Source organism: Trachurus japonicus, chromosome 7, assembly GCF_045865225.1.
Source record: "Trachurus japonicus isolate A0001 chromosome 7, Traja_1.0".
NCBI lineage: Eukaryota > Metazoa > Chordata > Actinopteri > Carangiformes > Carangidae > Trachurus > Trachurus japonicus.
This window is the reverse complement of record NC_140913.1, coordinates 6629842-6642603: the sequence shown is the minus strand read 5'-3', so window position 1 is coordinate 6642603 and position 12762 is coordinate 6629842. Positions and strand designations below refer to the sequence as shown.

Here is a 12762-nt window from a genome sequence, read left to right as displayed (position 1 = left end):
CATTTTAGATAGTTTTGGTAATTTATTAAAGAGGGAAAACTGAAGTGTCATATTGATAAAAGTATTCAGATGCTCTGCTGTGACATTTGAATTTATCTCAGGTTCTTGTTCCCATTTGTCCTGATCATCTCTGAGATGTTTATCACAGGAGTGATCAGTGTTTCTTGTCTTTTCTGTGTGAGGCCGCAGACCTGCGGTGAGTCAGTGCTTGAAGGCATCAGCACTGTTGTGATATATGAGCCGTCACAGGGTCAGGGACAGAGTGTGGATCTAGAGAAGGCTTCTAAACCTTTATGCCTGGACTATAGTAAGCAGCCCTCCATGCTAAAGGACAATAAGGCTGTCTTTATTTTACACTACATGGTTCAAATGGCCCAATTCTGATTTTTTCCTCTCAAGTGACACAAATCGGATCTGTAACATGAACGTGTAAACGGGGGGAAAAAAACACATACCGGATATTGCCAGAACGGATTCAGGCCCCACGTTATATGTGGAAATAAATCAGATACAAATTCGATATCCGCGCCAACGCAGTCTAAAAAGACAGATTGGATATTCCCTGGCAGTGAAATCGTATGTCATCTAGCCCCTCCACTATTACAGGACTTAATAAAGAAAAAATCCTCTAGAGTAAACACCAGAGCACTGACTAGGGGAGACTGTGATATGCTCCGGCGCAGGACTAAATTTGGCCAAATGGTGGTGTCCATCAGAGGAACACAGTCTTGGAACACACTGCTAGCTCATGTTAGAAACTGTGACAATTAAACCGCCTTTTAAAAAGACCCTTAAACAGTGGTTGAAAACGACCCAGACCTGCTCTCATGGGTAACCTCTTCGTCTTTTCTATTTTTCATATGGACTTTTAACCTTGATGTGAAGCGGGACTTATTTTTTGTGTAAGATTTCTACATGTTTTATCTAATTTTCATGGTGTAATGTCTGTATGTTTCCTTTTTATGATACCTGCCTTAGGACAACGGATGAAATTTACTGTAGCAACTGTGCTAACTCCTGCATTTTTGTATTAATGCTTTTTGCTGACATGTTGATTAATGTGCATTGTCCTAATCAAATAAATAAAAAAATATAATTATATAATATATAATTCTTCGGTATCGCACAGCCAACGCAGATGCAGATATCAGATAGAACATGTAAACAGATAGACGAAAAAAAGTGGATATAGGCAACAAATGGGAACTGGGCATCAAGGCCTGTAGTGTAAACACAGCCTAAATCTCTCTATTTCTCTGTAGAAGACAAAGAGTCTGAGCCTGCAGAGCCGCCCGGCCCAGCAGCGGCAGACAACTCATCCAGGCAGCACCGCTACGTCAGCGGTCAGTACTTCTTTGAGTACCTGGTGGTGGTCAGTCTGAAGAAGACCAAGGATGGCAGCAACTATGAACCTCAGATCACCTACCAGTTTCCCAAGGTCAGTCACCCTCTACACTCAGGAAGTCTGCCTGTCAGAGTAAACCATCACTTTAAAGGGATAGTTCAACATTGCCATAATCCCTATAGTCATAGCAGTAGGTTCATTACCTTTAATTGTCGGTGCAAGCGATAGTAGCGGAAATAATGAAAGTAATGGCAAACAAACACTGCACATCTCCAAAATCAGGCAGGTTTCCAGGATGCCAAGTCGCCTACTCATTTTAATGTAACAATTGCCGATGAGAACCGGTGTCAAAAAGGAAAAAAAGGGAGAAAAAAAAAAAATCGATCACGGACTTCATGATCGATTACCATGGCAACGAACGAAGCTTCGAAGCTTCGATTCTTTTGGGTCAGCCCTAGTCCTGATGTTGATGGAATCACTACGAACTGTAGGCTATGTTACAGTAGGAGCAGCAGGGACGGTCAGGTTGAATATTGTAACACATATAAATGTAAAATAAAAAAAATAAAAAAATAAATTACACTGTTCAGGTGCTTGAAAATACAAATACATTTTTTATCAGCCAAAGGGGGGCCCAGCAGAGAAAGTGTGGGAACCACTGCTGTAATGACAGTGAAAACTGCAATGCGCATGTGCGTGATGGGAGTGGGATTGTGTTAAAGGTTTGGTTTGGGATTGGGACAGGATGGGATTATTTTCTGTGGGAGTGAGAGGGAGTGGGATTGATTTTGAAACCCTCTCGCAGGATTGGGCAGGACTGGGCTTTTTTCTGTGGGAGTGGGAAGATGCGGGAGTCCAAATCCACTCCCGTGTCATCCTCTATTCACCACGCTATGAGATAATAACGGAACGTTATGAGACAGAGTGGTTTTCGAGGAAAATGCGGAGACTGCTTGCTGAAAAACTGCCTCTGAAGGCAACACACATCAGCGGTTTTGCATGAATTTACCTCTAAAACAACTCTGTCTGGTAACGTTGTGTTATTATCTCATAGCGTGGTGAATGTGCAGGTCACAACTTGTCCACCAGAGCGTTTTGGAGTTATTGGATTGTGTATTTGATGAGTTTGATGAGGGAAACCAAGAAATCCCATGAGCCTCCGTAGCGTAACTCTGAGCAGCTCACGGCTCTGCTCCGCCGTTCTAAAAATAGCTTGCACCGACAAATAAAGGTAACAAACCTACCGACTATAGGGATTATGGCAATGGGCCATTTTGCCAAAATGTTGAACTATCCCTTTAATTTAATGCACCATTACTCATTCAAACAATAACCTAACTCTCAGTTCGTCGGTCTAATAATTTGCATGTACACTTTCAGAGAGATGGCATGGCGAGATCTCAGAGGGAGGAGGAGGAGAAGACGCTGAAGGCAATCACTCTGTTCTGTTTCCCAGAGGGCATCAGCTGGGCTCCTCTGACAGAATACCACAGGTTTGTTTGATCCCAGGGCAAATTCCATATTGTTGAGCTGAAATGAAAAGAATTGAACCCGTGTGCCCTGCAGAAGATATTGAGGCACATGACATGAGCCTTTTCTCAAATGTTAATGGTCCGTAGTAATAAGTAATCAGTACCTGCCCCCCCCTTTTTTTGTTTTATTGAGTAATTGAAGATGCAAACTCTCAAAGAGGATAATTACAATAATACAGGTGAAAATTGAATGCAATAGAAAAGTGCAAAAAAACAAAACATTAGGGGATTGTTAATCAGTTATTGTGCCGTGTCTTAACTCAGTGGGGACTAAACATCACACACAGAGGGGTTTTCAGTGTGTTCCTGTAGATCCCCTCAGGCTGCAGCTCACACGGCAGGTCTAACATGTTATCACAAGCTGGTTCAGGTCAGGAGACTGTGGGGGTCGTTTCAGGAGCGGCGCTTGTTGTTTTTCTTAAAGTTCTTCACAGTGGATTTCATTTTCAGTTTCTCCACTGACTGTGGGATATTTGCTGATATTCAGTGGAATCCATTCTTCTCTCTACGCTTATCTGTTTCCGCTTTGGTGATTGTGCCTACACGGCACTTTGTTCCAAAACCACTCGGGCTTTATCTCGTCTTCACTTCCACAGGTCTCCTTAACCTAATGACATGTCAGACAGTGGAAATTTCAAGCTGGAAGGGTTTGATATCTTTTATATAGCAGTTAGCATCATGCAGGAGATTCACTTACTTCATTTACATTCATTTAAAAAATCCACATAATTTGCTTAGGGAAACCCAAAAGTTGATAGTCAACTTTACATCAGTGTGGATCTCTTGTTTCAAGTTTTCCTCTTCTGTCCACAGCGAGACCTTCTCCTTTGTTCTGACTGAGATTGACGGCAGCAGAAGAAACGGATACTGCAGGAGGTTACTGGTCAGTGTTTACTCTGAAACCTTCACAGTATCTCAGTCATCATTTTCTCAGGCTCATTAAATATTCACTTGTTTTCATCCCTCTGTCCTCCTGCAGCCTGGAGGGAAAGGAGCTCGCCCACCTGAGGCGTACTGCATCATCAGCAGTCTGGCGTGTTTCGGCCTCTTCTCCAAGGTGAGTCAACCGGACGTTTCTGAAAGAGGGAAACACTGCTAGTGTCGGTTTATTTCTTAACATGGCTCCGCTCCGCTGCGCTTCTCTAAATACAGAGGCGCATTTTGTCAAAGGCTGGTTCAGATGTCAGCAAAACCAGTTCAGATTTATCATCGTTCTGATCTTGATCCCTCCAATTTTCATCCTTCATCCGTCCCTCGTGTCCAAAAATGGATCTTCAAAAGAACTGCTATAAAATCATCATAATTCAATATTTTTTTCTGCTTTTTTTGCATAAATCTCTTAAACCACTTCAGCTCTGCTCAAAACTACCAAATGTTCATTCATTTTTGGGGATTTTAACCCTTTAAATGCCAGTTTGAAGACATGTTGCATGTTGTTTTTTTTTTATGAATAGTGGGGGGTTGGGGCATTGCTAATTGTTAGAGTCTTGGACATGTCAAAAATTAGCACCAACATTGATTTCATTGCATTACTATTTTTTATGTGGTGTCAGATTTTATATTTAAAAAAAAATCTCATATCTGGATGTTAGGCCTGATCAGTGTATTTCACAATAACAGTTTTGCTGACAGACTCATCTAACAGGACTTTGTAGCTATGGCACCATCAGAGAGGTAACTGTGGGCAACGGTTTCACTCGGGTTGAGCTGATTCATTTCTGGCAACGGATTCAAACTCTCAGTAACAGAAAGTGCATGAATCATGTCAAAAAAAAAGAATTTGCATTGACATGCTTTTACTTTGACAGCCCTAGTGACTATGTTTAGATTCCAGCAGACTAGTGAGAAGAAGTGAGCGGAGACACCATCTGTCTGTGGGCTCCCTCCCCAGTCCCCTGTAGGTTCAAGCTGTGTCATCCTGAGGGGACTTCAGCTGAAACATTAAAGTAGTTTGTGTTGTGTGAGTGAGAAGACTCTCTCCCATCTTGAACTTTTATCCGACAACCCCCTCGGCTCAGCGTGTGCTCATGATCCAGGTCATTAAATAAGTTGTATCAAAATAACTTAGCTGTGTCACCCACACAGGTTCCACGCTGCATGGTGCAGGCCGGTCAGCTCTGTTTTCTGCGTGTTGTGCAGCGTAGAAACAAGTGGTTGAGGAGGCGACAGTTTAACAGGAAACATTCACCCACTTGTTGGGATGAGTTTAGTGAAGTCACAGGCCACAGACAGTACACCGTACTGTACATGCCTGGGCTTTGTTGCTCAGACGTGCCCTTTACATTCTTTGTGCTTCACACCCTATGCATGTTCGTTGGAATATCTATATGTTCAGTATTGTTTTCATACACAGTCCTTCCCATTCTGCATGTGAAAGAGGAAATAAATGCCAGCGTTTTTTAACCAGCCAGTTGATGTTACAAAATTACATTGTTTATCTTAAACAATCCTTCATATTATGATGAAACAGGGTTCAGTCTGCTGCTCAATACACGCTTTACAGTAGCCTGTTGAATTTCTTTTTCAACAGAACAGTTGCAGTCTCTGCGTTGTGTAGAAGAAAGACAGTTCCAGTGTTGATTCACTGACTTTGTTTTGCTTGTGAGCTCTTTAGGATCTGAGGGATACACAGTCAGTCTCGATGAAACAATCTCATATGTATACATCAATATAATAAAGAGGAATGGGAGAAGAAAAGCTTATTCTGCATTACAAGAGTCATTAAAGGGATAGTTCAACATTTTGGCAAATTGGCCCATTGCCATAATCCCTATCCACAAGTTTCCGAACGTCATCTATGGTCAAAACTGGCTTCCGGTTTGCCGGTTTGGTGGAATTTTACGTTTACGTTTCCATGGTTTTCAGGCGTTGTCATAGTTGTGGTAAACGCATGGATCTATTAACGCTGGCTTTTAACACAGATGTCAATTTGTGTGATATCCACTGTTAAAAGCTGCTGTGATGATCCATGCGTTTTACAGATTTTCATTGGGGGAAAAAAAAAAAAAATCCACGCATTTACCGCGGCTACTGAAACCATGGAAACGTAAACATAACATTCCAAAACCGGCAAAACAGGCTACGTTTTTGACGTTCGGAAAAAGGTGGATAGTTTTAGAAGTAGGTTCGTTACCTTTAATTGTCAGTGCAAGCTGTTTTTAGAATGGTGGAGCAGAGCCATGAGCTGCTCAGAGTTAGGCTAATGGGATTTCTTGGTTTCCCTCATCAAATATACAATCCAACAACTCCAAAACACTCTGGTGGACAAGTTGTGACCTGCACATTCACCACGCTATGAGATAATAATGGAACGTTACGAGACTGAGTTGTTTTCAAGGTAAATTCATGCAAAACAGCTGATGCGCGTTGCCTTCAGGGATAGTTTTTCTCTGAATTTGCCTCGAAAACGACTCTGTCTCGTAACGTTCAGTTAGTGGTGAATGTGCAGGTCACAACTTGTCCACCAGAGCGTTTTGGAGTTGTTGGATTGTGTATTTGATGAGTTTGATGAGGGAAACCAAGAAATTCCATTAGCCTCCGTAGCGTAGAGCAGCTCGCGGCAATGGGCCAATTGCCAAAATGTTGAACTATCCCTTTAAGTCAGTTAGTGTCATCAGCATCAGCAGCAGGCTTTGTGTTTTGGTTTAACTAAATGCTGTTGAGCTGTAACCAGAGAGCAGGCATGAAGCATTAATATGAACATGGTGTAGCTGCCGGGCAGGTGTGCAGCTACCAACAGCCGTAGGAGCTGAAGTCGTCAGGTGGGTCTGTCCAGACATCCGGGAGAACCTGCCACAGCCCCTCCTTCCTGCACAGTAAATATAGTCCTTTAGTTCTCTTCTTCCATTGTCCGTACAGCTGCACTGCCGACATTTGTATTGATTTTAATGTACAGTTTTGTATGAAAGAGGAGCCCTGTGGTCACTGAATATTAACACAGCTATAAGTGTGTCAAAGGCGTCTTACCTGCTGGCTACTAACTAGACACACCTGTATCAGGTGTTCTTCTGTTTGTTCAGTGGTGTGAGTCACCTGTTTGAACGCAGCCTGGAGCTCCATGGCAGCAACTTGTTGATTAAATGTTTGAATAAATAATTATGATGAATATTTAACCACAAATATGTATTAATGTATTTCTCCACCGTGACTTTATTCCTGGCACTGGTGGATATAAAATTATGACTGAAGAGTGAATTGGATAAATAAAATGGACCTGCCATTATCTGAGCTACTTCACAACAGTCCGACAGTAAAGAACAAAAGCTGAAGTTAAACCCTTTTATTACACATACCTCTATTACAAATTGCTCAGATTGTTGTAATTGTAACACACCTTCCACCAGCAGCTTGTAGGGCGACTGTTTTCAGCAGACTGTTGCTGTATGACGGAGTTAGTGGTGTGGAAATAAATGGTTGCTGTACTTGTAGCACCACCTCCCACTGTTTACTCAATCTTACTTGAACACTTGCTATTTTACTGTGGAGCTCATGGTAAAATAAAGAAAGGATCACATTACTCTACTGCTTGTGAGAATAATCAGTGGACATTTAGAAAGAAAAGATCCTTATAGAGTTTTGGGGTTTTGAGATTTTATAAAGCTCATGTTGGATCATTGGTATTTGTTGATGCTACATCATGAGTGTGTCCTCTGCTGTGTGTGCAGATATTCGATGAGGTGGAGAAGCGGCGGCAGATCTCCATGGCCATGATCTACCCATTCATGCAGAAGCTGCGGGAGGCCCCATTCCCAGCTCCGGGAAACACTGTGGAGATTAAGAGCTTCATTCCTGAGTCGGGCACTGAGGTCAGACTAAAACCCCTTCTTCATGCTCCCAACTGTCCACTTAAAGCTTCTTTGTCATAGTAAAAGCTACGCAGATGCACGGAGAAATGTGTCTTCTTGTGTTGGTGGCAGCTTAACAGGATTTGATGTGGTTTAAATCGGAATAGCCCAGTTTAACTGTAGTTTACAGTCAGTTTCAGTCACATTCTTCTCACAAACTTATTCGGCCCAAAAGCAGTTGACAGGTTAGAAACAAACCTCCAGGTTGGTCAATCAATCAATCAGGCTTTATTTGTATAGCACTTTTCACGCCCACGGCAGCTCAAAGTGCTTCACATGATAAAAACAAGGAACATAGGGAACTCATATTGGGAGACACACATACATACGCATTCACACAATAATTTTAGAACACTGTATTTTAGAGACATCGAGGAAACGCTGTCTTGCACTCAATCATTTGCAAACTTGGTCAAACTTATCTGGAAGAGAATATGATAAACTGTAAAATTATCACCCAACACTGCTTTGACATGACACTTGTTTTTATATATACTGTATATGTGTGTGTGTATATGTATAATATGTGTGTATATATATATATATATATATATATATATATATATATATATATATATGTATATAACCTTATTTTCACTTGTGAATACCATTGGGTAGACATCTCATTCTACAGTGTAGCCGAGCCAGTGGTCTAAGATACAAGAAAACTAATATCAAGCTTCCATGAAAGTCTCAGGAAACATAAACACTCCAATCCAGTAAAAAAAAAAGAGAGAGAGAGAGAGGGGCAAGAAACAAAACAACCACCACAACAAAAAAAACATTAAGAATAAATAAAAACTGTAACAATAATTAAAGTTTTAAAGTAAGGTTTTGCAGATCAATGTAATTATAGTTATAGTGTAATTAATGATTGGAAAGTGCAAGAAATATATATATTTTTAAAAAGTATACATACTGGGGCCAGTGCAACTGTCGGTATGAAGAAATGTGTGGGCCTGATACATACAGGAAACCAGAGAGTGAAAATGGGATTACTTCCTCCTCATTAATTTGGAGGGTTTCCACACACTGACCGTCAGCTGGGACTTGAGCCAAGCTGCAGTAAGGAAGTATGACTACATTGGGTGACACAACAGGAAAACATTGAGCCAATGAAATTAGAGTAATAACCGTAGAAGGGACCCGGTTCCAAAGAAGTGCGAAGTTGGAAAGTTCCCCAGCTCGTCTGACTCAGCTGATAAGCGTACATGGAATTACTCATTTGCCGCCAAATCTCTGAGAGGTTGTGAAGAAAGTAAAAGAGCACAACAAATACCCACACAAACCTCGGCCCAGCACAGAGCAGCCCACTGACATGTGAGATCCTCCAGGTGGGTGTGTTTGTGTGGAGCTGTGTCTAAACCTGTCCTGTCTTACCCAACCTTTACCTCACCTCTCCCATCAGGCCACATACCATGTTTCAACAGCTCACAGTCATCTCAGGTATTCACTGGTTCTGGCCATTGTTTGCGCTACGCACTGACTGTGAAGAGTATTTTTCACAATGATAGTAAAGGTACCTACAATAATGTGTAGAAGAGGAAAAGGCACCAAAACTAACCTCTAAACTAGAGTTCAACAAGTCCAGAGTGCCTCCACACACTCAGTGTTGTGTTGTCAGAGCTGAAAGTCAGTGACGTGACCTGCTGGTACCTCTGTTGACATACTTGTCTGACAGTATTATATTGGCTCTCCTCCTCCAGATCATCAGTCTGACCCGTCCGCTGGACTCCTGGCTGGAACACGTCAACTTCGCCACGCTGTTCGACTGCCTGACGGATAAGGAGGTGTTAGTGGTGTTTGCTGCCGCAGTGCTGGAGAGACGGATCGTTTTCATCGCTGATGAACTGGGGTAATCCGGAGTTACTCACACACTGAGTCATACTCAGGATCATTCAATAAACAACTAATGCAGTCTTACCGGAACTTACTCCTCTGGGCTTTTTGGGGGGAAAATGGTCATTTTATAAATGACATCAATGTTGACATCATAGGAAACCATGATCCTAATGAGTGATGGCAGTTATTCGACATTGACAATGGTTCCAAGCATTTTCCAAAAAGCTAAGTTTGGCAAACAAGACACAGTCACCATTCGCCCTGAAAAACTAATATCTTCTGGTTTGTTCATGAATAAAATCAATTATATCACTGAATTAGTTGGTTTATAACTGCATTTGGTTTGTAGTTCTCTGTGAGATGCTTGGTAGTTGTATTCCGATGAGTTGGTTTGCAGCTCTACCCTGATTGGCTCAAGTACCATCATTTAATTTGCCCAATGAACGGGCAAAATAGAAGCAGGTGAAATTGAAAGCAGCATTCATGGTTAAAAAGAGAAACTGTTTCCAGTTCACTGATGAATGAGACATGGGTGCTGTTGCACTGGTGGAATAACTGTTATGCAAAGTTAATTTATCTTATAGCACAGTTAACCAACCCCTGTGAATGTTGTATCAGCCCCTCTCATTGGAAACATGGTCACTATTTAAATACTGACTTTTATTACAGATTTCATGCACAAGGGACTGGCTGATCTGGTGACAGTTTATTTTTATGTTGAATGTTTGTCTCTAGGAGGACCACTTGACAAGCCCTTAAGGGTTCTTTTAGTTTCTCCTGCACATTTGTGATATGTTGTATCTATTTTTTTTGTTGTTGTTGTTCAACTCTTTTATCATGCTGTTTTATACATATTTTTCTCTCATGTGCGAATAAATTAATTAAATTAAATTAAAAATATGTAATTCTCTGGCCCGTTGGCAGCATTGAATGAGCCCGTGCTCATAATCAATTAGCAGCCTAAATTCTTGAGCACATATAGAAGAAGTGTAACGACTTTTTACGATCAGTCAGACAGGCTCATCAAACCTGAACAACTTGTTTATAATCAGTTGTAATTCCTGCTCTCTTGTCTCTCTGCAGCACGTTATCCCAGGTCATTCACGCAGTAGCAGCGCTGCTCTACCCCTTCACCTGGCAGCACACCTTTATCTCCATTGTTCCAGAGATCCTGATCGATGTAGTGATGGCACCCACGCCCTACCTGCTAGGAGTTCAGAAACGCCTGCTGGACCAGGTCACTGACCAGAGTGATGTACGTCAGCGTCGACAGCAAATCTCATCTTAAAAGCAACAATAACATTGTGTTTGAATTACTTTGTTAGTGAATGACGTCCTCACTCTGCCTCCTTCTTCTCTCTGTCACACAGTTGCTGGTAGTCGACTTGTCTGAGGATAAAAAGGAGACTTTCATTGTTTCAGTAAGTGCTGTATGAAAATGAAGTGAATCCTTTGGTTATCACTTGTGATGTTGAACTTCACAGGAAATCAACGTATGTATAAAATCGTATTTTTCAGATTGGCGACGAAGGCTCTATTCTGCCTCCAAAGCTCCAGACTGAAATACTAGAGGCGCTAAGTACAAGACAAAAGACATCAAGTGAGTGAATTGCATCCAAACAAGTGTGAATTGGTACAAACTGTCATTCAGTTCCATCACCACAAGTGTTTTCTGCCCTTTCTTTCAGACGTGGAGGAGCTCAACAGGGTGGTGTCAGAGGCCTTCCTGCATTTCTTTGTAAAAACAGTCGGCCATTACGGCTCGTATGTGAAATACAGTAAAGAAGAGGGTCAGGGGCTGTTTGAGAAGAGGAAGTTCTACAAGGCCATCGAGTCCAAGACCACTCGACACTATGTCAAGAATTTCATCCAGACACAGATGTTTGACCTGTTTATCCAGGAGGTGGAGCAGCAGCAGCCAGGACGACAGCCGACAGGTGATCACACACACACAAACACACATGAATGCACTATTTGAATTTGAATGAATAAACATTTTTAAAAGTTGGATTATTGGGTCCAGATTCTGCAGTCACATTTCTATCCAGCGATAAGATTTTACACAGTATCTCAGTTTTTTTTTTTTTAATGCGGATCATCAACCCAAGAATCAGTTCAAAAATGTTCTATTGTATATCTTCATAAAAATATAATTGTTATAATTGATAAGTGTTCACATTGGAAAAACAATGACATAAAGTGCATGCCGAATATTAAGCAGTTGAGCTGGAGGGTCTGTTCACTGCTGGGGAAAAAAATCAATCATTGATTAAATGCCATAATAAACAATTTGGTTGTTCAGCGCTCGCTGAAATTGGTGAAGCAGTGTTGCATCATTTCCTGTCAGGGAGGTTTGTAGCTTTATTATTCACAGAACATTACCGGACTCCTGGGAAACAAACACAAAGCTGTGGGCTTGTGTAATGTGAAATGTGTAAAATTATAAAAACTAATCAGCTCTGAAGTCTGGTTAATACACAATGAATGTCACTACATTCTGACCCATGTTGTGCACATGAATCTGTTGAAACAAATGAACGTGTGTGTGTGTGTGTTGCACTGACTGATGTTTCTGTCCTCTGCAGGAATATTTCAGAAAAAGATCCTGGAATACCAAGAGAAGAAGAAAAGGGAAAAGACAAAGAAACACTAGCTCTCAGGGACTGTGGGTGTATATAGAGGTGTGCATAGGACAAGATGTGAATGTTGTGTATTTTATGTCCTGTGTCAGTGTGGTTTTAAATATTATGTGTAGCAATGTGTGACTTACTGTATGGCTATCTTGCTGCTACTCTGTGAAACACTGGCAGATCGACAGACTTCAGTTCCACGTGTTGGTCCTCAGCCTGTGGCCAGAATGTGTCGCTGATGAGCAGGAGAATCATTTCAAATAAAGACTAGTTTTTTAAGTCTACGTACCTGCAGTCTCTTGATTTTTAGATGACTGGTCGCCTCTTATGTGCGTTGGTTTCTATCCACGTCTCTGTCGAGGTTTCTTTTCATACTTTCTGATTACCACTCTGTTTATTTATTTGTGACTGACAAGTAACCAAAGTTCTTTTTAATCAACAAAAATGTAGGAAATGTAGCTGAGCAGTCCAGTTCTCTCGCAGAGGATATATCAGTGGTTTCCAAGTTGTAGACTGGGGCCCACTGGTGGGTTGTGAGGGTATTGCAAGGGGCTGGCAAAATGGTACAA

General features: G+C 41.5%; 1 protein-coding gene across 4 annotated transcripts in view; it reads left to right on the top strand.

Moving 5' to 3' along the window:
- dennd2da (DENN/MADD domain containing 2Da) overlaps positions 1-12475 on the top strand; it is a 28282-nt gene extending 15807 nt beyond the window's left edge. For all 4 annotated transcript variants that reach the window (XM_085780969.1, XM_085780968.1, XM_085780971.1 and 1 more), the window contains 11 exons: positions 1263-1438; positions 2726-2838; positions 3691-3760; positions 3857-3934; positions 7542-7682; positions 9428-9576; positions 10647-10818; positions 10934-10984; positions 11082-11163; positions 11252-11500; positions 12149-12475. In XM_085780969.1, coding sequence (XP_085637095.1) covers positions 1263-1438; positions 2726-2838; positions 3691-3760; positions 3857-3934; positions 7542-7682; positions 9428-9576; positions 10647-10818; positions 10934-10984; positions 11082-11163; positions 11252-11500; positions 12149-12216 — 1349 coding nt within the window. In that variant the 3' untranslated portion in view covers positions 12217-12475. The remainder of the gene's footprint in view (positions 1-1262; positions 1439-2725; positions 2839-3690; positions 3761-3856; positions 3935-7541; positions 7683-9427; positions 9577-10646; positions 10819-10933; positions 10985-11081; positions 11164-11251; positions 11501-12148) is intronic.
- Positions 12476-12762: the final 287 nt, after the last annotated feature.